Source organism: Mustelus asterias, chromosome 12, assembly GCF_964213995.1.
Source record: "Mustelus asterias chromosome 12, sMusAst1.hap1.1, whole genome shotgun sequence".
Taxonomy (NCBI): domain Eukaryota; kingdom Metazoa; phylum Chordata; class Chondrichthyes; order Carcharhiniformes; family Triakidae; genus Mustelus; species Mustelus asterias.
Genome location: NC_135812.1, coordinates 50,140,260 through 50,166,016, shown reverse-complemented (window position 1 = coordinate 50,166,016; position 25,757 = coordinate 50,140,260). Strand labels below are relative to the sequence as shown.

The 25,757-nt window shown below is 46.5% G+C and overlaps 1 protein-coding gene across 2 annotated transcripts in view; it reads right to left on the bottom strand.

The window, feature by feature from the left end:
- Positions 1-25,757, bottom strand: part of p2rx1 (purinergic receptor P2X, ligand-gated ion channel, 1) — a 96,139-nt gene that overhangs the window by 11,330 nt on the left and 59,052 nt on the right. For both annotated transcript variants that reach the window (XM_078225964.1, XM_078225963.1), the window contains 4 exons: positions 14,904-14,973; positions 6,733-6,829; positions 2,662-2,742; positions 2,419-2,560 (listed from right to left, as the gene is read on the bottom strand). In XM_078225964.1, the coding sequence (XP_078082090.1) occupies positions 2,419-2,560; positions 2,662-2,742; positions 6,733-6,829; positions 14,904-14,973 (390 nt within the window). The remainder of the gene's footprint in view (positions 1-2,418; positions 2,561-2,661; positions 2,743-6,732; positions 6,830-14,903; positions 14,974-25,757) is intronic.

The window sequence follows — 25,757 nt, the reverse complement described above, 5'->3', positions numbered from 1 at the left end:
CACAGACAGTCACTCGAGGCCGGAATTGAACCTTGCTCCCTGGCACCGTACGGCAGCAGTGCTAACAACTTGCCACTGTGTTGCATTTATTGCCCATTCCTAATTGCCCTTGGGAAGGTGGTGGTGAGCTGCCTTCTTGAATCGCTGCAGTCCACGTGCACCCACAGTGTTATTGATGAGGGAATATTAAAGAGTGGTCTCACTTACAGGTTCTGTTACTCTATTCAGCAAAGGAGGACAAAGAGATTGATTAAGAACGGGAAAACAAAGTACGAGTGTAAGCTTGTGGGAACATAAAAAACTGACTGTAAAAGCTTCAATAGCAATGTTAGGAGAAACAAATTGGTGAAGACAAATATAGGATCCTTACAGTTAGAAACAGGGGAATTTATAATGGGGAACAAAGAAATGGCTGACCAACTCAATACATACTTTGGTTCTGTCTTCACAAAGGAGGACACAAATAAGATACCAGAAATGTTGGGGAACAGAGGGTTTAGTGTGAGGGAGGAACTGAAGGAGATCAGTGTTAGTAGAGAAATGGGGTTGGGAAACTGATGGGACTGAAGCCCGATAAACCTCCAGGGCCTCATAATCTACATCCCAGAGTACTTAAGAAAGTGGCCCGAGAAATAGTGGATGCATTGGTGGTCATCTTGCACATTCTGTAGACTCTGGAACAGTTCCTACAGATTGGAGGGTAGCTAATGTAACCTCACTATTTAAAAAGGGAGTGCAGAGGTAGTGAGGAAAATGCTAGAGTCCATTATCAAAGATTTAGGCTTGAATTCTCCGGCCGTCCACACCCTGCCACCCCTGCCAGCAGGAATGGAAAATTTGGCGCTCAGCCAAATCTACATTCACTGCAGCAGGACAGGAGAATCCCCGCTGTGGACGAGGTTGCAGAATGCAACCTGTAATAGCAGAGCACTTGGAAAACACTGGCAGGATTGAATAGAATCAGCTTGGATTTACAAAAGGGTATGCTTGACAAATCTACTGGAATTCTTCAAGGATATCACTAGTAGAGTTGATAAGGGGGAGTCAGTGGATGTGGTTTATTTGGATTTTCAGATGACTTTCGAAGAGGTCCCACATAAGAGATTAGGTGTAAAATTTGGGAATAGTGCATTGAGATGGATAGAAAACTGGTTGGCAGGCAGGAAACAAAAAGTAGGAATAAACTGGTCTTTTTCCAAATTGCAGGCAGTAACTAGTGGGGTACTGCAGGGATCAGTGCTGGGACCCTAGCTGTTCACAATATATATTAATGATTTAGATGAGGGAACTAAATGTAATGTCTCCAAATTTACAGATGACACAAAGCTGGGTGGGAGGGTAACCTGTGAGGAGGAGGCAGAGATTCTTCAGTGTGATTTAGACAGACTGAGTGAGTGGGTAATTGCATTATCAGATGCAGTATGCTGTGGATAAATGTGAAGTTATCCACTTTGGTAGCAAAATTGGGAAGACAGATTATCTGAATGGCCATAAATTAGGAGAGGGGAAGGTGTAATGAGACCTGGATGTCCTCGTGCACCAGTCACTGAAGACAAGCATGCACGTGCAGCAGTCAGTAAAAAAGCCAAATGGTATGTTGGCCTTCATAACGAGAAAACTTGAGAACAGGAGTAGGGATGTCTTACTGCAATTATACAGGGCCTTGGTGGGGCCACATCTGGAATATTGTATGCAGTTTGGTCTCCTTATCTGAAGAAGGATGGTCTTACTATGAAGGGAGTGGAGAGAAGGTTTACCAGACTGATTTTTGGGAGAGTGGGATTGACATATGAGGAGAGATTGAGTTGGTTAGGATTATATTCACTGGAGTTTAGAAGAATGAGGGGTGATCTCATAGAAACATATAAAATTCTAATGGGACAGGACAGGGTAGATGAAGGAAGGATGCTCCTGATGGTGGGGGTGTCCAGAACCAGGGGTCACAGTCTGAGGATACAGGGTAGATCATTTAGGACAGAGATGAGGAGAAATTTCTTCACCCAGAGCTTGTGGAAGTCGTTACCACAGGAAGAAGTTGAGGGTAAAACATAATGGGTGAGATTTTACATCCTCGCTCGAGCGAGACCAGAAATTCCTGCCCGAGACCAACAGACATTTCCGCTCTGATTCCATGGAGGACGAGGTGGTAGAATTCTGGCGTATGTGTTTTCAGGAAGGAGTTAGATATGGGGCGAGGTGATCAAAGGGAAGGTGGGAACAGGTTACTGAGTTGGATGATCAGCCATGATCATTATCAATGGCGGGGCAGACCTAAAGGGCCGAATGGCCTCCTCCTGCTCCGATTTTCTATGTTTCTATTTGGTGCAGTATGGATCATGCCAACTATTACTGTCCAATGCCCATTTCAGCTTTCTTAGTTAATTGGGGCCAGTGCCCATGGTAAGAACCCAGACTTACTTTGTATGCCAAGGCAGAGAAATTCTCTTTAATTTCTTCAACAATGTATCCCAAACGAAACACAGGGCAGAGCGGATCATGGACCTTATGGTAGGTGCAATTTTTCAGAACCTCTTTGGTTACTGATTCCACTATATTCCGCCTGGAAAACAGAGCTTTCGGTAAAGCTGAAAATACACGGCTTTTTTCTAATCACCATCTTCAAGATTGTGAGTAATAAAAATAGAATGTTTCCGAACATACCTTGAAACACCAAAAGCTGTGAAAGTGATTGCATTCTTGATAAAAATGGTGAAGTTCTCTGCAGCCATCAACAGTGGTGGACTAGATGGGGTGGAGGGGGAGATTGGAGAGAAGGTTCAGTATCGGGAGCAAACCGCCTTACATAGAAACATAGAAACTAGAAGCAGGAGTAGGCCATTCGGCCCTTCGAGTCTGCTCTGCCATTCATTTTGATCATGGCTGATCATCGAATTCAATATCCTGATCCCCCTTCCCCTCATATCCCTTGATCCCATTAGCCCCAAGAGCTATATCTAATTTCTTCTCGAAATCAGACAATGTTTTGGCCTCAACTACTTTCTGTGGTAGTGAATTTCACACATTCACCGCCCTCTGGGTGAAGAAATTTCCCCTCACCTCAGTCCTAAAAGGTTTACCCCTTATCCTCAAACTATGACCCCTAGTTCTGGACTCCCCCACCATTGGGACATTCTTTCTGAATCTACCCTGTCTAATCCTGTTAGAATTTTGAAAGTTTCTATGAGATCACCTCTCACTCTTCTAAACTCCAGTGAATATAATCCTAACCAACTCAGGCTCTCCTCATACGACAGTTCTGCCATCCCAGGGATCAGCCTGGTGAATCTTTGCTGTACTCCCTCTATAGGACATCTTTCCTCAGATAAGGATACCAAAACTGCACGCAATACTCCAGGTGTGGCCTCACTAACAATAGCAGCAAAACATCCCTGTCCCTATACTTAAATCCTCTCGCTATGAAGGTGAGCATACCGTTTGTCTTCTTTACTGCCTGCTGTACTTGCACGCTTACTGAAGGAAGTGACTTTCTTGCCTGTGTCCACTAGCAGAATCAGTGGAGATCATCAGCGGAGAGAGTGAGTGTGTGTGAGAGAGAGTGTGTATGAGAGAGAGAGTGTGTGTGTGAGGGAGAGTGTGTGTATGTGAGAGAGTGTGTGTGTGAGATAGAGAGCGTGTGTGTGAGGTAGAGAGCGTGTGTGTGAGAGAGTGTGTGTGTGAGAGAGACATGTGTGAGAGAGCGAGCGTGTGTGAGAGAGCGAGTGTGTGTAAGAGAGCGAGCGTGTGTGAGAGAGCGAGCGTGTGAAGAAGGGTAGCAAGAATAATCCAGGTAATTATAGACTGGTGAGCCTGACATCAGTGGTAGGGAAATTATTGGAGAGGGTTCTTCGAGACAGGATTTACTCCCACTTGGAAATAAATGGACGTATTAGTGAGAGGCAACATGGTTTTGTGAAGGGGAGGTCATGTCTTACTAACTTGATTGAGTTTTTCGAGGAACTGACAAAGATGATTGATGAGGGTAAGGCAGTGGATGTTGTCTACATGGACTTCAGTAAAGCCTTTGACAAGGTCCCTCATGGCAGACTGGCGCAGAAAGTGAAGTTGCATGGGATCAGAGATGAGTTGGCAAGGTGGATACAGAACTGGCTCGGTCATAGAAGACAGAGGGTAGCAGTGGAAGTGTGCATCTCTGAATGGAGAGCTGTGACAAGTGGCATTCCTCAGGGATCAGTGCTGGGACCTTTGCTGTTTGTAATATATATGAATGATTTGGAGAAGAATGTAACTAGTTTGATTAGTAAGTTTGTGGACGACACAAAGGTTGGTGAATTTGCAGATAGCGATGAGGACCGTCAGAGGATACAGCAGGATATAAATTGCTTGGAGGCTTTGGCGGAGAGATGGCAGATGGAGTTTAAGTCAGACAAATGTGAGGTAATGCATTTTGGAAGGTCTAATACAGATAGGAAATATACAGTAAATGGCAGAACCCTTAAGAGTATTGATAGGCAAAGGGATCTGGGTGTACAGGTTCACAGGTCACTGAAAGTGGCAACGCAGGTGGAGAAAGTAGTCAAAAAGGCATATGGGCATGCTTGCCTTCATCGGCCGGGGTATTGAGTTTAAAAATTGGCATGTCATGTTGCAGCTTTATACAAACTTAGTTAGGGCACTTGGAATGTAGTGTTTAGTTCTGTTCGCCACATTACCAGAAAGATGTGGAGGCTTTGGAGAGGGTACAGAAAAGATTTACCAGGATGTTGCCTGGTATGGAGGGCATTAGCTACGAGGAGAGGTTGGAGAAACTTGGTTTGTTCTCACTGGAGCGACGGAGGTTGAGGGGAGACCTGATAGAAGTCTACAAGATTATGAGGAGCATGGACAGAGTGGATAGTCAGAAGCTTTTTCCCAGGGTGGAAGAGTCAATTACTATTGGGCACATGTTTAAGGTGCGAGGGCAAGGTTTAAAGGAGATCTACGAGGCAGATCTTTTACACAGAGGGTGGTAGGTGCCTGGAACTCGCTGCCCAGGGGAGGTAGTGGAAGCAGATACAATAGTGATTTTAAGGGGCGTCTTGACAAGTACGTGAATAGGATGGGAATAGAAGGAAATGGTCCCCAGAAGGGTAGGGGGTTTCAGTTCAGTCGGGCAGCATGGTTGGTGCAGGCTTGGAGGGCCTGTTCTTGTGCTGTAATTTTCTTTGTTCTTTGTTCTCTTTGTTCTTTGTGTGAGAGCGTGAGTGTGTGTGAGAGAGAGAGCATGTGTATGTGTGAGAGCATGTGTGTGTGAGAGAGAGAGAGCATGTGTGTGTGTGTGTGTGTGAGAGAGCGTGTGTGTGAGAGAGCATATGTGTGCGAGAGAGCGTGTGTGTGTGAGAGAGCGTGTGTGAGAGCATGTGTGTGAGAGAGCGTGTGTGTGTGTGAGAGAGCGTGTGTGTGTGTGTGTGAGAGAGCATGTGTGTGTGAGAGAGCATGTGTGTGAGACAGAGCGCGTGTGTGAGAGAGAGCGCGTGTGTGAGAGAGAGCGCGTGTGTGAGAGAGAGCGCATGTGTGAGAGAGAGCGAGAGCGCGTGTGTGAGAGAGAGCACGTGTGTGAGAGAGAACCTGTGTGGGAGAGAGCATGTGTGTGAGAGAGTCAGTGAGTGAAAGAGAGCCTGTGTGGGAGAGAGCATGTGTGTGAGAGAGTGTGTGTATGTGAGTGAGAGTGTGTGTGTGAGAGAGCGAGCATGTGTGAGAGAGCGAGCGTGTGTGGGAACGCGAGCGTGTGTGAGAGAGTGAGCATGTGTTAGAGTGCGAGCATGTGTGAGAGCGCGAGTGTGTGTGAGAGAGCGAGCATGTGTGAGAGAGCGAGCATGTGTGAGAGAGAGCGTGTGGGAGAGAGCGTGTGTGAGAGAGCGAGCGTGTGTGTGAGAGAGAGCGTGTGTGAGAGAGCGAGCATGTGTGAGAGAGCGAGCATGTGTGAGAGAGAGCGTGTGTGAGAGAGCGTGTGTGAGAGAGCGAGCGTGTATGTGAGAGAGAGCGTGTGTGTGAGAGAGAGCGTGTGTGTGAGAGAGAGCGTGTGTGTGAGGGAGAGAGCATGCATGTGTGAGAGAGTGTGTGTGTGTGAGAGAGAGAGTGTGTTTATGTCTGAAAGAAAGTGTGTGTGTGAGAGAGCGAGAGAGTGCGGTCTGCAGCACTGTATAGTAAAATCATCAGTTGGGACGGGATTATCTTGGGCTCAGCCAGCATCTATTGCCTAACCCAAACTGCCCCTTGAGAAGGTGATGGTGAGCTGCCTTCTTGAGCCACTGCAATCCCCGTAGTGTCGATACACCCACAGTGCTGTTAGGGAGGGGGTTCCAGGATTTTGACCTAGTGACAGTGAAGGAACAGTGATATATTTCTATGTCAGGATGGTGACTTGGAGGGGAACCTCCAGTTGGTGGTGCTCCCATGTATCTGCAGCTCTTGTCCTAGATGGTAGTGGTCATGAGTTTGGAAGGTGCTGCGTAAGGAGCCATAGTGAGTCCCTCAGTGCTTCTTGGAGATGGTACACTTCATGTGCGTTTGGTGATGGAGAGAGTTAATTTTTAAGCGAGTTTGAACACAGGATCAAAAGCTTAATCATTTGAAAAGCTCAGTATGGCCTCAGCACAACATATTTCTTTGTGTTGAATTTCTTTGGTGATGGTAAACAGGAAGAAAATGGATGTGGTTTCGATACCAGGACAATATTTCTCTGTCGGGAGTAACACAAAGGTTACCACAGGCCTGCAGTCAGACAATACTTACTTTGAAACATGATGATCATTTTCAGCTGGACACCATCCAAAGATTTCACATGATTTGCTTCCCTCAGTGTCGTTCCGACATTTCCCACTCATGATGCCTGACAAGGTCAAACAGTCCAATAATGTCAGTGAAAGAGCAGACACTGTGTGCTAAACAACTTGTTCCATTTAACTCTCCCCACCCCCCCCCCCCCCCCCCCCCCACCCCCCGCACCCTCCATCCCTCCCCTTATCTCAATCATTTTATAGCATTCTCCACTTTTAGCACACTGTGTAATTTATGTCAATGTTCCTTGGCTGGGGGTGTGGCGGAGGGGTGGGGGTGGTGTAGAGGGTAGGTGGGGGGAGGGGTGGAGGGGTCGGGGAGGGTTGGGGTGGGGTGGGGTGGAGGGGGGGAAGTTTCTTGTCTCAATCTGTAGCTCTGTTAGGAGAAGAGTGAATCTCTGGGGGGAATGGCAGAGAGATATTTATACTGCTCTCCTGGGATTCCAGGAATGTTCTTGTGAAACTGCAAATTCTCCTTTAGGAAGAGAAATGGCGGCGTGGACTTGCTGAGGAGCTAGCTCCCACTCCAGGCCCTGGCATATTAATTGTGGCTAATACAACGTCCAAAAGGGTCCCACCCGTCAGTGATGTCCGAGGGAGGCAATAGTCCTGGTCTTCTCCCCAGGGCTTGTACAAGGGCTGGATCAGTGTAGCACCAGATTTATGGGTGAAGGAGGTTAGCTATCATCTTCCGAGTCCCCTTTCGACTCCATCCAGTCTGGAGATGGGCTGGGCCAGGTGCCAGAGATGTTGCTAAAATGGCTCCCAGGGGCTAACACAACCGTCCAGGATCACAGTGCAGGGAATTTTAAGTGTCTATATATGGCTAAAGATTGTTGATGGTGAAGGTCTAATTTGCACATGTTCTGCAATAAAAAAGCTGAGATACTGAAAATCTGACACAAAACATGAAAAGTCATTGACCTGAAATGTTAGCCGGAATTCTCTGATCTCACCCATGGCTGGGATTCTCCAGTCCCGTTGCAATTAATGGAGATTTGACTGAGCGCCAAATACCCTATTCTTGCTGGCAGCAGTAGCAGGGCTTGCGAGACCGGAGAATTCCGGCCATTAACTCTGTTCCCCTCCCCACAGATGCTGCCAGGCCTGCTGAGATTATCCAGCGTTTTCCTGTTTAAAATCTCCCATGTTCTGGACCAATTCCAGTCCCAGTGTTAACCTTCTGCTGGTCTTAAGGCTGTGCGTGAGAACAGCCTGGGCAATTGGCTCTCTTTTCTCTTCAAATATAGAAACAAGAGTAGGCCATTCAGCCCCTTGAGCCTGTTCTGCCATCCAGTCCATCAGTCCAACCAAATAAAATTCTATCTATCCCAGTCTTGGAAATCCCAGCTGAATCTAAGCAGCGTATCCAACTCTTTGGTGAGAGGATTCTGAACATCCTCCACCTGAAAGTGTTGTCTGGTTTCATGACCTGCATTTAATATTAACATTAAGTCTCTTTCTCTTGAAGAAATGGTTTCTCTATGTTGACCCAAATGCATCATAGAATCATAGAATCCCTACAGTGCAGAAGGAAGCCATTCAGCCCATCGAGTCTGCACTGTCAACAATCCCACTCACGCCCTATTCCCGTAACCCCATGTATTTACCCTGCTAATCCCCCTGACATTAAGGGGCAATTTAGCATAGCCAATCAACCTAACACGCACATCTTCGGACTGTGTGAGGAAACAGGAGCACCCGGAGGAAACCCACGCAGACACTTGGAGAACATGCAGACTCCACACAGACAGTGACCCGAGACCAGAATTGAACCCAGGTCTCTGGCGCTGTGAGGCAACAATGCCAACCACTGTGCCACCGTCACTTTGTCATTTTAAACACCTCGATTAGATCTCACCTCAACATTCCTAAAAACAAGCAAATACAAAGTAGCTTTATGCAACCTGTCCTCAGAATTGAACTCTCGAAGCCCTGGCGTCATTCTGGTGAATATGTTCCACCCCCTCCAAAGCCAATGTATCCTTCTGAGGTTCAATATCCAAACCTGAACTCATTACTGCGGATGGAATCTGAACAAGGCTAGATATAACTGAGGAGAATGTCAAAATCCATTCACCTTTTTGATTACTTATGCCTGTGCACTAGCTTTTAGTGATATGCATACATCGATGCCTGATTCTCTTTGCTCCTCCAAAGTCCCCCATCTCTCAGCATGAAGAACGTCTTCTGATTTCCCTTTCTTGGATTCAAAGTGGATGACCTTATTGAACTTCCTTTGTCATAGTTTTGCCCATTCACTGTGTCCCTTTTAAAATCTTCCTCCCATCTCCTCCTCCAGGTACCAGGTTCTAGGAGGGTGGTGGTGACCATGGACTTCCATTGGATCGGTTCATGCTTATGCTTGGCAAAGTACTACAATGGTTTGTCAATACCCTCAGTGGCCTAGGGATATTGTCACTGAGCTAGTAATGCAGAGAGCCAGGGTATTGCTGTGAGGAACCGAGTTCAAATCCTACCGTGGCAGATGGTGAAATTTAAATTCAATAAAAATCTGGAATTAAAAGTCTAACAACGACCATTGTCAATTGTCAGAAAAACCCATCTGGTTCACTAATGTTCTTTAGGGAAGGAAATCTGCCATCCTTACCTGGTCTGGCCTACATGTGACTCCAGATTGACTCTTAAAGCTACTCAGTTCAGGGCAATTAGGGATGGGCAACAATCACTGGCCTTACCAGCAACCCCCACATCCCATAAACGAAGTATGTCTGACCAGAAACACTCTCACACTACCGGCTGCCATCAGTATTGGAAGTATTTACCAGCTGATCATTAATCCGTTTGGCTGCATTCTGAATGCACCTTCCATGGACAACAAGTTCTGGAGAGCGACTCAAACCCGGAGCTTCTGGTCGAGAGGTAGCGATGCTACCTTCTGTGCCACCAGACCCCTCCCAGCTACATGATTCATCGCCTGTCTTAATACTGCCACCTACAAATTTGGATATCCAACTATGGTCCCTCCACGCCATCACTGTAGTAAAGAAAGCCCGCCAACGTCTCTACTTTCGATGATCTTTCATCGTGTTCTGATACAAGGTCACACTCCTGAAACATTGACTCTTCATAGATGCTGCCTGACCTACTGAGTATTCCCAGCATTCTCAGTTTATATTTCAACATTCCCTCTATCCCTACCTCTGAATCAATTAGCAAACCCTGGGTGGAATTTTCCGGATGTTAATGCCAGTGAGATTCTCTGGTCCCGCTACAGTGAACGGAGATTTGGTTGAGTGCCGAATTCTCTGTCCTCGCTGTCAGAAAATCCCGGCCCCTGTCTCAGAGTTCCCTCTGATCCCATGTCTTATAACCTTACCCTCATAATAATACTCCTGAGTCTACACAACATTCACTCCCCTAACACCTTCCTCAAATAAATGCAACTGCATTAGTCAGATGTCAAATATAGAAGCCAAACAGGGAGGGAAACTTGCATTTCACTTGTAGTCCATGCTGTAGGCGCGAGTCAGTGGGAGCAGGGGTTCTGGATGGGGTCCCGGGTTCAGCAGCTGGGGGGAGGGAGTGGGGGGTGGGGGTTAGGTGTGAGTGGCTCTCTCACACTGGGCGAAATCCAGGTGGGGAAGTGGGTAGAGTGGAGAAGAAGGAGGGATGAATGAATGGGGGCTGAGTGGGGATGGGAGGGGAGGCAAAGGTAGGGGGTTTGAGGGAGAGAGGTTTAACGATTGCTTCTGATCATGTTTGATGAGATATGTGGCAATGAACACTGCTGACTGCATGAAAAACCATTTCCAAATTTGGGCCAGAATTCTCCCAAAAAAATTCTAAATGTTGAATTTGCCAGAAAACTGGAGTAATTCACGCTGTTTTATTTCAGTGGGAGTTCGCACTAGGATCTCCCACACTTTGTGCAATGGAGAAGCCACCAGCGCAAATATCATTAGATTTCAGGGATGGGAATAGGTACCAAAGTGCAGACTAAATGAAACCCGCGGGTCTCTGTGCATGTGCAGTGGTCCTGAAGTGTCAGCCTCCCATTTGCTGGCCAGCCCGATCGCTGGTCAGCCCGGGACCCCCGCAATGCTACCCCCCCCCCCACCCCCAACACTCCACAGCCCGATTGCAGCACCCCCCCTCCCCCCGGCCATTCCTAGGCCAGCCTCGATCCCCTCTCCCAGTCCCTGACCGCCTCGATCTCCAGCCTTTCCTGCCCCTGCAGTGCCAATCTCCCCCCATCCTCCCACAGTGCAGACACCCCCGCAGGCAGACTACCCCCCCCAGCACAGACCCATCCACCCACCACCCTAGCCCGCCCCAATCATTGGCCTCCCTCCTGCCTTCATCGATCCCAATGGCAGAGTCACTCCCACTCTCACTGATGGCCCCCCCTAAAAAATTAGCGTAGCAGGATGGGAGAATTGTGACCTAAACCTTTTTAATGTCAAAGGATCTTCTTTAGTGTAATGAGTGTATTTGAACACAAAAGCGGTGTTACCATTTCCCTGGGTTATTTACCCAGTAAAACATTGTTTCTCTATTGCTTTCAATCTACAGGATGGCCCTTTACTTTTTAACCCTCCCTCCCCCGCCTACTCCTTGATTTACAGTGGTATTAATAATACTGGATGCCTGACATAAACAACAGTTTATGAATCATAACTTTACTAATGTGAAAAATTTGGATCTAGTGTTTATTGGAGCACTCGTTTCACTGGACATTGATGAAGAAGCTTGTTCTGCTTCAAGAGATGAATTGTTTAATATTTCAGTTTCTCTGTCTGTGCGTGGTCTGATATATTGCATCACTTTGCTGCCCTATATTATAGTTACAAACCACAACACTATCCTGTAGCCCAGTCTTGCTCTTTGGCACTAGCACGAGTCCAGTGATACATCTAAGATTGCAACAATTGTTAGGTTTCTAATGAGAGAAAGTTTAGGTAACCTATCATCCCAGAGTCAATTACCTCATCCTCAAACCCCTTGCAAAGTTGACACCATATCTGACATTGAAAACTCAACAGGTCTGGCAGCATCTTTGGAGAGAGAAACAGAGCTAACAATTTGAGTCAGTTTGACTTCTCTCCAGGGCTTTAAAGAGTCACAAAGACTTGAAACATTAACCCCGTTTCTCTCTCCACTGATGCTGCCAGACCTGCTGAGTATTTCCAACATTTTCTGTTTTTGTTTCAGATTTCCAGTGTCCACATTATTTTGCTTGTTTGACATCAAGAACTGTTGTCCAGAGGTTTACATGGATAATATGAAATAACTTGTAGCTCAGAGTCTGTTTTTCCTTCTCCTTGCTCTTGTCCTGCTCTCCAGGCCATGTTGTGTTGACTTGTGGTGGCCTGCACTGCAGTGTGCAAAGCACTTAGGGCTGGTACAAAGTGACACAAAAACAGAAAATGCTGGAAAATCTCAGCAGATCTAATAGTATCTGTGGAGAGAGGATACAGCCAATGTTTCAAGTCTGGATGACCCTTCGTCAATGTCAAACAGAGCTCTGAAGAAGAGTCATCCAGTCTCGAAATGTCTGCTGTCAGTCTGCTGAGATTTTCCAGCAATTTTCTGTTTTTGTTTCAGATTCCTGCTTATGGGCGGCACGGTGGCACAGTAGTTAGCACTGCTGACTCAAAGTGCCAGGGACCCGGGTTCAATTCCCAGCTTGGGTCACTGTCTGTGTGGAGTTTGCACATTCTCGCATGGGTTTCCTCCGGGTGCTCTGGTTTCCTCCCACACTGCAATGATGTGCGGGTTAGGTGGATTGGCCATGATAAATTGCCCCTTAGTGTCAGGGGGACTAGCTAGGGTAAATGCATAGGCAATAGAGCCTGGGTGGGATCGTGGTCGGTGCAGACTCATTGGGCCGAATGGCCTCCTTCTGAACCATAGGATCCTATCTCTTCCAGCATCTGCGGTATTTTGCTTTTATCTCTGGTACAAAGTGGTCTGGCCTCAATAATACATTTGACCCACATCTACACATGGTGTAGGACTGGAGTTTTCATCATTAACTCTACACTCACCCCCTCCACTTTTGGCATTTACTGCTTTACCGGCCACCTAAGCAGCCACCTAAATCAGTTGCTAGGACCTTAACATTACTCCAGTGCCTGAACTTCAGAAGTACTCTATTGGCTAGAAAGTGCTTGGGAACATTCTGAGGTTTAGAAGGATATTAAGTAATTGAAAGTCCTTTTCTTTCTTACACATGGAGGGGTCCTAACACTTGTTTTGGATCCTTACTCTGCTACATGGTTACCAATCCCACTCCATTTGGCACCCTTCAGGTGTCAGTAGGGCCTGGACTGTGTAGTTGTCATTACTGCCAAGTCAGGAGGCACAGAGACAACCGCTTCAGTTTCCCATCTCCCGGGATGCCTGGGAAATACCGTCCAGCTGCTGCTGGGGAAGTAAGCAGCCTGATGTGGAATCGTGCAGCAGCCTGCAGCTCCTCGACATGCTCACAGTGAGGCCTGAGGCCTAATTTCAGGCTGACCTCAGGACTCTCGGGCGGTGTGTGTGCTGAGCACACACTAGTATTTATGGATCTGAAAATGGACCATTGCCAACTTCTCATTACATAGGATTTACACAGAAATAACGGTTATTGGGTGCAATTCTCCCAAAAGATTTGTAAGGCTAGAATTTTATGACTTCACCTGCAGCTGGGATTCTCCGGTCCCACTACTGTGAACGGAGATTTGACTGAGTGCCAAATTCTCCATTCTCGCTGACAGGGGTTGTGAGGTGTATGAAACGGGACAATTCCGGTCTAAGTGTTGTCCCAGTAGGAAAACCCGGTGAGACTCCTGCTGGGAAGGTCGGTGCAATTCAGTTCACAATTCACCCACACTTAGAATACTTTTTGGAGTCTGGGGAGAGTCTCACTGAATTCTCTTACACTTAGAATTTTTTGGAATGGGGACTTAAAGACCTGATCCTCGAAGATTGGGGTTCCCCCTTTAAAAAGGGCAGCTTGATCTCAAAGATAAGTTTAAGGTCTCCCTCTTATACCCCCCTTGGACATTGCGGCTCCCCCACAGACATGGGGAACACCCCCACACCTTAACCCTAGAGAGGCAATTTCTCCAGTAGTGTGGAGACCAGTAGTGATTCGTGCCAGGTTCCCACTGCTCCCTGAGGGTCAGAGAATCCTGGGAGCTGGGAGAATCCACCTTAAAAGCATTATAGGGGATAGTGGAAAAGTAGTGGAAGGATTCCCAAGCTGATTATCAGCCTGTTGGAATATGTTGAATGCTTCTTCCATGGCCAACAAGTCCTGGCATTGAGCTCGAAGCTGGAGCTTCCAGTCCAGAGGTAGGGGCACTACTCACTGTGCCACAAGGTCTCCGTCCTTAATCTCTTCATCTCTCTACCTCACTTCTAAGATGCTCCATGTAAGCTCTCTGACCAAGCCTTTGGGCAGCTAATATACACTCGTGTGAACTGTCTTTGGGATACTTTGTCATGTCAAAGAGGTTATATAACTACAAGATAGAGTGGCACAGTGGTTAACACTGCCACCTCACAGCGCCAGGGGCCTGGGTTCAATTCTGGCCTTGGGTCGCTGTCTGTGTGGCGTTTGTATGTTCTCCCCGTGTCTGCGTGGGTTTCCTCCGCGTGCACCTGTTTCCTCCTACAGTCCAAAGATGTGCAGGTTAGGTTGATTGGCCATGTTAACTTGACCCTTAGTGACCCAGGACGTGAAGGTTGGGAGGGGGGGGGGGGGGGGGGGGGTTAGCATGGTAAATACATGGGGTTACAGGGATAGGGCCTGGGTAGGATACTCTGTTGGAGAGTTGATGAGTCGAATGGCCTCCTTCTGCACTGTCGGGATTCTGTGATGATTCTAAGATGTTGTTGTTTACTCTTTCGGGCTTCCATTAATTTCTTGGCAATCTCTTACTACTGAAACAGTTGGTCTTTAGCACTTGTGTTTCAGTTTACACTTTGAAACAATAAAACTGGAATGATATTGATGTATGATTCAGCTGGGAAAGTCTGACAGACCATCTGGCGCAACCACTGAGCCAGTGTTATGTTATTTGTGTGTAAAAGTGAGTCCAGCTTTTTCAATTTTCAGAATGCAATTTCATTGGTCAGGTTATTGCCTGTCCCGGGTGGAGCTCATTGATTTACCTTGTCCGTACCGACCAAACTCTCCTGCTGAACAGTCACTGTCAGATTTGCACCCTCTGGAACTTTGTTGCTACAGAGAAAGCAGCAAGATAAACCACAGATAATCACCATTCAATTCATCAATGCCCAATCTGTGTAAATTATATCACATCATCCAGAGCTTGGGCTTTGGGTGTGAACCTTGGCTCAATGATTAACACTTGTGTTCAATTCCCACTGAATGACTCAAGCAGCAGCTGAGTTCAGCGTCGGACTGAGTGAGTTTGAGGCCGGAGTCCTCCGGCCGTTCATGCCCTCCGCTGCTGCCAGTGAGATCGGAAAATTTGGCGTTCACTGCAGTGGGACTGGAGAATCCCAGTCGCGGGCGAGGTCGGAGAATTCCAGCCTTAGTTTGAGAAAAGGACAAATCTTTGTCGTTAGGACAGATACAGTGGATGTTATTTTGCTAGATTTTGGGAAGATTTTGACATTCCCCCACAAAGCAGACAACTTCATGAAACTGATAGGATAGATGGACATACATGAACATGGATGGGCGGATGATTGGTTGTTGGACACTAACGGGTTATGGTGTATGGGCTGGGAATTTCGACTAAGCAGTTCCCAGTGGAGTGCTTCAAGGCTGGGTTTCAGGGCTGGTGTTGTTTAGAAATTTTATAAGTGACTCAGAATGAAGAATTGCATCCAAATTATCCAGATGATGATAGATTGCGAGTAGCAGCAAATGTCAGTCCGTTGAAAGTTAAAAGGACATTGATTAATTCAATCATTAAATGGAGACATGGAAGATAGAAGTTATTACAGTGAACTGTATGGTTACCAGCATTGGTAATGTGCTATAGAGGGATATACTTTATGTAGTATTGTGTACAGAGAGAGAATAAAGCGGAGAGATGTTCAAGGAAAAGTTGCCAATCCTCAATGTCATCGCACGTGAAGAAAGAAGACCACAACAATTGTGAAAGGTTTGGACACATTAGATCTAGAACCAGAACTTAAATGCAATCTTTCTAAAATCAACAATAAAATAGTAAAAAATGTAGTCTAAATATTTATCCTGAAAGAATGGTGTGGGCGCGTTCGGCAGGGAACCGACACAGGTGAATGTGTGGAACAGGTTACTGACACAGGTGAATGTGTGGAACAGGTTACTGACACAGGTGAATGTGTTGAACAGATTACTGATGCAGGTGAATGTGTGGAACAGGTTACTGACACAGGTGAATGTGTGGAACAGGTTACTGGCACAGGTGAATGTGTGGAACAGGTTACTGGCACAGGTGAATGTGTGGAACAGGTTACTGACACAGGTGAATGTGTGGAATAGGTTACTGACACAGGTGAATGTGTGGAACAGGTTACTGGCACAGGTGAATGTGTGGAACAGGTTACTGGCACAGGTGAATGTGTGGAACAGGTTACTGACACAGGTGAATGTGTTGAACAGATTACTGATGCAGGTGAATGTGTGGAACAGGTTACTGACGCAGGTGAATGTGTGGAACAGGTTACTGACACAGGTGAATGTGTGGAACAGGTTACTGACACAGGTGAATGTGTTGAACAGATTACTGATGCAGGTGAATGTGTGGAACAGGTTACTGGCACAGGTGAATGTGTGGAACAGGTTACTGACACAGGTGAATGTGTGGAACAGGTTACTGACACAGGTGAATGTGTTGAACAGATTACTGATGCAGGTGAATGTGTGGAACAGGTTACTGACGCAGGTGAATGTGTGGAACAGGTTACTGACGCAGGTGAATGTGTGGAACAGGTTACTGACACAGGTGAATGTGTGGAACAGGTTACTGACACAGGTGAATGTGTGGAACAGGTTACTGACACAGATGAATGTGTGGAACAGGTTACTGACACAGGTGAATGTGTGGAACAGGTTACTGGCACAGGTGAATGTGTGGAACAGGTTACTGACACAGGTGAATGTGTGGAACAGGTTACTGGCACAGGTGAATGTGTGGAACAGGTTACTGACACAGGTGAATGTGTGGAACAGGTTACTGACACAGGTGAATGTGTTGAACAGATTACTGATGCAGGTGAATGTGTGGAACAGGTTACTGACACAGGTGAATGTGTGGAACAGGTTACTGACACAGCTGAATGTGTGGAACAGGTTACTGACACAGGTGAATGTGTGGAACAGGTTACTGACACAGGTGAATGTGTGGAACAGGTTACTGACACAGGTGAATGTGCGGAACAGGTTACTGATACAAGTGAATGGGTGGAACAGGTTACTGACACAGGTGAATGTGTGGAACAGGTTACTGACACAGGTGAATGTGTGGAACAGGTTACTGACACAGGTGAATGTGTGGAACAGGTTACTGACACAAGTGAATGGGTGGAACAGGTTACTGACACAGGTGAATGTGTGGAACAGGTTACTGGCACAGATGAATGTGTGGAACAGGTTACTGACACAGGTGAATATGTGGAACAGGTTACTGACACAGGTGAATGTCTGGAACAGGTTACTGGCACAGGTGAATGTGTGGAACAGGTTATTGACACAGGTGAATTTGTTGAACAGATTACTGACAGGTGAATGTGTTTGAACAGATTACGGACACAGGTGAATGTGTGGAACAGGTTATTGACACAGGTGAATTTGTTGAACAGATTACTGACAGGTGAATGTGTTTGAACAGATTACGGACACAGGTGAATATGTGGAACAGGTTACTGACACAGGTGAATGTGTGGAACAGGTTACTGACACAGGTGAATGTGTGGAACAGGTTACTGGCACAGATGAATGTGTGGAACAGGTTATTGGCACAGGTGAATGTGTGGAACAGGTTACTGACACAGGTGAATGTGTTGAACAGATTACTGATGCAGGTGAATGTGTGGAACAGGTTACTGGCACAGGAGAATGTGTGGAACAGGTTACTGACACAGGTGAATGTGTGGAACAGGTTACTGACACAGGTGAATGTGTGGAACAGGTTACTGACACAGTTGAATGTGTGGAACAGGTTACTGACACAGGTGAATGTGTGGAACAGGTAACTGACACAGGTGAATGTGTGGAACAGGTTACTGACACAGGTGAATGTGTTGAACAGATTACTGATGCAGGTGAATGTGTGGAACAGGTTACTGGCACAGGTGAATGTGTGGAACAGGTTACTGACACAGGTGAATGTGTGGAACAGGTTACTGACACAGGTGAATGTGTGGAACAGGTTACTGACACAGGTGAATGTGTTGAACAGATTACTGATGCAGGTGAATGTGTGGAACAGGTTACTGACACAGGTGAATGTGTGGAACAGGTTACTGACACAGGTGAATGTGTGGAACAGGTTACTGACACAGGTGAATGTGTGGAACAGATAACTGATGCAGGTGAATGTGTGGAACAGGTTACTGACACAGGTGAATGTGTGGAACAGGTTACTGACACAGGTGAATGTGTGGAACAGGTTACTGACACAGGTGAATGTGTGGAACAGGTTACTGACACAGGTGAATGTGTGGAACAGGTTACTGACACAGTTGAATGTGTGGAACAGGTTACTGACACAGGTGAATGTGTGGAACAGGTAACTGACACAGGTGAATGTGTGGAACAGGTTACTGACACAGGTGAATGTGTTGAACAGATTACTGATGCAGGTGAATGTGTGGAACAGGTTACTGGCACAGGTGAATGTGTGGAACAGGTTACTGACACAGGTGAATGTGTGGAACAGGTTACTGACACAGGTGAATGTGTGGAACAGGTTACTGGCACAGGTGAATGTGTGGAACAGGTTACTGGCACAGGTGAATGTGTGGAACAGGTTACTGGCACAGGTGAATGTGTGGAACAGGTTACTGGCACAGGTGAATGTGTGGAACAGGTTACTGACACAGGTGAATGTGTTGAACAGATTACTGATGCAGGTGAATGTGTGGAACAGGTTACTGACACAGGTGAATGTGTGGAACAGGTTACTGACACAGGTGAATGTGTGGAACAGGTTACTGACACAGGTGAATGTGTGGGACAGGTTACTGACACAGGTGAATGTGTGGGACAGGTTACTGACACAGGTGAATGTGTGGAACAGGTTACTGGCACAGGTGAAGATGTGGAACAGGTTATTGACACAGGTGAATGTGTGGAACAGGTTATTGACACAGGTGAATGTGTGGAACAGGTTACTGACACAGGTGAATGTCTGGAACAGGTTACTGGCACAGGTGAATGTGTGGAACAGGTTATTGACACAGGTGAATTTGTTGAACAGATTACTGACAGGTGAATGTGTTTGAACAGATTACGGACACAGGTGAATATGTGGAACAGGTTATTGACACAGGTGAATGTGTGGAACAGGTTACTGACACAGGTGAATGTGTGGAACAGGTTACTGGCACAGATGAATGTGTGGAACAGGTTATTGGCACAGGTGAATGTGTGGAACAGGTTACTGACACAGGTGAATGTGTGGAACAGGTTACTGACGCAGGTGAATGTGTGGAACAGGTTACTGACACAGGTGAATGTGTGGAACAGGTTACTGACTCAGGTGAATGTGTGGAACAGGTTACTGACACAGGTGAATGTGTGGAACAGGTTACTGACACAGTTGAATGTGTGGAACAGGTTACTGACACAGGTGAATGTGTGGAACAGGTAACTGACACAGGTGAATGTGTGGAACAGGTTACTGACACAGGTGAATGTGTTGAACAGATTACTGATGCAGGTGAATGTGTGGAACAGGTTACTGGCACAGGTGAATGTGTGGAACAGGTTACTGACACAGGTGAATGTGTGGAACAGGTTACTGACACAGGTGAATGTGTGGAACAGGTTACTGACACAGGTGAATGTGTTGAACAGATTACTGATGCAGGTGAATGTGTGGAACAGGTTACTGACACAGGTGAATGTGTGGAACAGGTTACTGACACAGGTGAATGTGTGGAACAGGTTACTGACACAGGTGAATGTGTGGAACAGATAACTGATGCAGGTGAATGTGTGGAACAGGTTACTGACACAGGTGAATGTGTGGAACAGGTTACTGACACAGGTGAATGTGTGGAACAGGTTACTGACACAGGTGAATGTGTGGAACAGGTTACTGACACAGGTGAATGTGTGGAACAGGTTACTGACACAGTTGAATGTGTGGAACAGGTTACTGACACAGGTGAATGTGTGGAACAGGTAACTGACACAGGGGAATGTGTGGAACAGGTTACTGACACAGGTGAATGTGTTGAACAGATTACTGATGCAGGTGAATGTGTGGAACAGGTTACTGGCACAGGTGAATGTGTGGAACAGGTTACTGACACAGGTGAATGTGTGGAACAGGTTACTGACACAGGTGAATGTGTGGAACAGGTTACTGGCACAGGTGAATGTGTGGAACAGGTTACTGGCACAGGTGAATGTGTGGAACAGGTTACTGGCACAGGTGAATGTGTGGAACAGGTTACTGACACAGGTGAATGTGTGGAACAGATTACTGATGCAGGTGAATGTGTGGAACAGGTTACTGACACAGGTGAATGTGTGGAACAGGTTACTGACACAGGTGAATGTGTGGAACAGGTTACTGACACAGGTGAATGTGTGGAACAGGTTACTGGCACAGGTGAATGTGTGGAACAGGTTACTGGCACAGGTGAATGTGTGGAACAGGTTACTGGCACAGGTGAATGTGTGGAACAGGTTACTGACACAGGTGAATGTGTTGAACAGATTACTGATGCAGGTGAATGTGTGGAACAGGTTACTGACACAGGTGAATGTGTGGAACAGGTTACTGACACAGGTGAATGTGTGGAACAGGTTACTGACACAGGTGAATGTGTGGAACAGGTTACTGACACAGGTGAATGTGTGGAACAGGTTACTGACACAGGTGAATGTGTGGAACAGGTTACTGGCACAGGTGAATATGTGGAACAGGTTATTGACACAGGTGAATGTGTGGAACAGGTTACTGACACAGGTGAATGTGTTGAACAGATTACTGATGCAGGTGAATGTGTGGAACAGGTTACTGACACAGGTGAATGTGTGGAACAGGTTACTGACACAGGTGAATGTGTGGAACAGGTTACTGGCACAGGTGAATGTGTGGAACAGGTTGCTGACACAGGTGAATGTGTGGAACAGGTTACTGACACAGCTGAATGTCTGGAACAGGTTACTGGCACAGGTGAATGTGTGGAACAGGTTATTGACACAGGTGAATGTGTGGAACAGGCTATTGACACAGGTGAATTTGTTGAACAGATTACTGTCAGGTGAATGTGTTTGAACAGATTACGGACACAGGTGAATATGTGGAACAGGTTATTGACACAGGTGAATGTGTGGAACAGGTTACTGACACAGGTGAATGTGTGGAACAGGTTACTGACACAGGTGAATGTGTGGAACAGGTTACTGACACAGGTGAATGTGTGGAAAATGTTACTGACACAGGTGAATGTGTGGAACAGGTTACTGACACAGGTGAATGTGTGGAAAATGTTACTGACACAGGTGAATGTGTGGAACAGGTTACTGACACAGGTGAATGTGTGGAACAGGTTACTGACACAGGTGAATGAGTGGAACATGTTGCTAGCACAGGTGAATGTGTGGAACAGGTTATTGACACAGGTGAATGTGTGGAACAGATTACTGATGCAGGTGAATGTGTGGAACAGGTTACTGACACAGGTGAATGTGTGGAACAGGTTAGTGGCACAGGTGAATGTGTGGAACAGGTTACTGACACAGTTGAATGTGTGGAACAGGTTACTGACACAGGTGAATGTGTGGAACAGGTTACTGACACAGGTGAATGTGTGGAACAGGTTACTGACACAGGTGAATGTGTTGAACAGATTACTGATGCAGGTGAATGTGTGGAACAGGTTGCTGACACAGGTGAATGTGTGGAACAGGTTACTGACACAGCTGAATGTGTGGAACAGGTTACTGACACAGGTGAATGTGTGGAACAGGTTACTGACACAGGTGAATGTGTGGAACAGGTTACTGACACAGGTGAATGTGTGGAACAGGTTACTGACACAAGTGAATGGGTGGAACAGGTTACTGACACAGGTGAATGTGTGGAACAGGTTACTGGCACAAATGAATGTGTGGAACAGGTTACTGACAGGTGAATGTGTGGAACAGGTTACTGACACAGGTGAATATGTGGAACAGGTTACTGACACAGGTGAATGTCTGGAACAGGTTACTGGCAGAGGTGAATGTGTGGAACAGGTTATTGACACAGGTGAATGTGTTGAACAGATTACTGATGCAGGTGAATGTGTGGAACAGGTTACTGACACAGGTGAATGTGTGGAACAGGTTACTGACACAGCTGAATGTGTGGAACAGGTTACTGACACAGGTGAATGTGTGGAACAGGTTACTGACACAGGTGAATGTGTGGAACAGGTTACTGACACAGGTGAATGTGTGGAACAGGTTACTGGCACAGATGAATGTGTGGACCAGGTTACTGACAGGTGAATGTGTGGAACAGGTTACTGACACAGGTGAATATGTGGAACAGGTTACTGACACAGGTGAATGTCTGGAACAGGTTACTGGCACAGGTGAATGTCTGGAACAGGTTACTGGCACAGGTGAATGTGTGGAACAGGTTATTGACACAGGTGAATTTGTTGAACAGATTACTGTCAGGTGAATGTGTTTGAACAGATTACGGACACAGGTGAATATGTGGAACAGGTTATTGACACAGGTGAATGTGTGGAACAGGTTACTGACACAGGTGAATGTGTGGAACAGGTTACTGGCACAGGTGAATGTGTGGAACAGGTTACTGACACAGGTGAATGTGTTGAACAGATTACTGATGCAGGTGAATGTGTGGAACAGGTTACTGACACAGGTGAATGTGTGGAACAGGTTACTGACACAGGTGAATGTGTGGAACAGGTTACTGGCACAGGTGAATGTGTGGAACAGGTTACTGACACAGGTGAATGTGTGGAACAGGTTACTGACACAGGTGAATGTGTTGAACAGATTACTGATGCAGGTGAATGTGTGGAACAGGTTACTGACACAGGTGAATGTGTGGAACAGGTTACTGACACAGGTGAATGTGTGGAACAGGTTACTGACACAGGTGAATGTGTGGAACAGGTTACTGACACAGGTGAATGTGTGGAACAGGTTACTGACACAGTTGAATGTGTGGAACAGGTTACTGACACAGGTGAATGTGTGGAACAGGTAACTGACACAGGTGAATGTGTGGAACAGGTTACTGACACAGGTGAATGTGTTGAACAGATTACTGATGCAGGTGAATGTGTGGAACAGGTTACTGGCACAGGTGAATGTGTGGAACAGGTTACTGACACAGGTGAATGTGTGGAACAGGTTACTGACACAGGTGAATGTGTGGAACAGGTTACTGACACAGGTGAATGTGTTGAACAGATTACTGATGCAGGTGAATGTGTGGAACAGGTTACTGACACAGGTGAATGTGTGGAACAGGTTACTGACACAGGTGAATGTGTGGAACAGGTTACTGACACAGGTGAATGTGTGGAACAGATAACTGATGCAGGTGAATGTGTGGAACAGGTTACTGACACAGGTGAATGTGTGGAACAGGTTACTGACACAGGTGAATGTGTGGAACAGGTTACTGACACAGGTGAATGTGTGGAACAGGTTACTGACACAGGTGAATGTGTGGAACAGGTTACTGACACAGTTGAATGTGTGGAACAGGTTACTGACACAGGTGAATGTGTGGAACAGGTAACTGACACAGGTGAATGTGTGGAACAGGTTACTGACACAGGTGAATGTGTTGAACAGATTACTGATGCAGGTGAATGTGTGGAACAGGTTACTGGCACAGGTGAATGTGTGGAACAGGTTACTGACACAGGTGAATGTGTGGAACAGGTTACTGACACAGGTGAATGTGTGGAACAGGTTACTGGCACAGGTGAATGTGTGGAACAGGTTACTGGCACAGGTGAATGTGTGGAACAGGTTACTGGCACAGGTGAATGTGTGGAACAGGTTACTGGCACAGGTGAATGTGTGGAACAGGTTACTGACACAGGTGAATGTGTTGAACAGGTTACTGACACAGGTGAATGTGTGGGACAGGTTACTGACACAGGTGAATGTGTGGGACAGGTTACTGACACAGGTGAATGTGTGGAACAGTTTACTGACACAGGTGAATGTGTGGGACAGGTTACTGACACAGGTGAATGTGTGGGACAGGTTACTGGCACAGGTGAATGTGTGGAACAGGTTACTGATGCAGGTGAATGTGTGGAACAGGTTACTGACACAGGTGAATGTGTGGAACAGGTTACTGACACAGGTGAATGTGTGGAACAGGTTACTGACACAGGTGAATGTGTGGGACAGGTTACTGACACAGGTGAATGTGTGGGACAGGTTACTGGCACAGGTGAATATGTGGAACAGGTTATTGACACAGGTGAATGTGTGGAACAGGTTATTGACACAGGTGAATGTGTGGAACAGGTTACTGACACAGGTGAATGTCTGGAACAGGTTACTGGCACAGGTGAATGTGTGGAACAGGTTATTGACACAGGTGAATGTGTGGAACAGGTTACTGACACAGGTGAATGTGTGGAACAGGTTACTGGCACAGATGAATGTGTGGAACAGGTTATTGGCACAGGTGAATGTGTGGAACAGGTTACTGACACAGGTGAATGTGTGGAACAGGTTACTGACGCAGGTGAATGTGTGGAACAGGTTACTGACACAGGTGAATGTGTGGAACAGGTTACTGACACAGGTGAATGTGTGGAACAGGTTACTGACACAGGTGAATGTGTGGAACAGGTTACTGACACAGTTGAATGTGTGGAACAGGTTACTGACACAGGTGAATGTGTGGAACAGGTAACTGACACAGGTGAATGTGTGGAACAGGTTACTGACACAGGTGAATGTGTTGAACAGATTACTGATGCAGGTGAATGTGTGGAACAGGTTACTGGCACAGGTGAATGTGTGGAACAGGTTACTGACACAGGTGAATGTGTGGAACAGGTTACTGACACAGGTGAATGTGTGGAACAGGTTACTGACACAGGTGAATGTGTTGAACAGATTACTGATGCAGGTGAATGTGTGGAACAGGTTACTGACACAGGTGAATGTGTGGAACAGGTTACTGACACAGGTGAATGTGTGGAACAGGTTACTGACACAGGTGAATGTGTGGAACAGATAACTGATGCAGGTGAATGTGTGGAACAGGTTACTGACACAGGTGAATGTGTGGAACAGGTTACTGACACAGGTGAATGTGTGGAACAGGTTACTGACACAGGTGAATGTGTGGAACAGGTTACTGACACAGGTGAATGTGTGGAACAGGTTACTGACACAGTTGAATGTGTGGAACAGGTTACTGACACAGGTGAATGTGTGGAACAGGTAACTGACACAGGTGAATGTGTGGAACAGGTTACTGACACAGGTGAATGTGTTGAACAGATTACTGATGCAGGTGAATGTGTGGAACAGGTTACTGGCACAGGTGAATGTGTGGAACAGGTTACTGACACAGGTGAATGTGTGGAACAGGTTACTGACACAGGTGAATGTGTGGAACAGGTTACTGGCACAGGTGAATGTGTGGAACAGGTTACTGGCACAGGTGAATGTGTGGAACAGGTTACTGGCACAGGTGAATGTGTGGAACAGGTTACTGACACAGGTGAATGTGTGGAACAGATTACTGATGCAGGTGAATGTGTGGAACAGGTTACTGACACAGGTGAATGTGTGGAACAGGTTACTGACACAGGTGAATGTGTGGA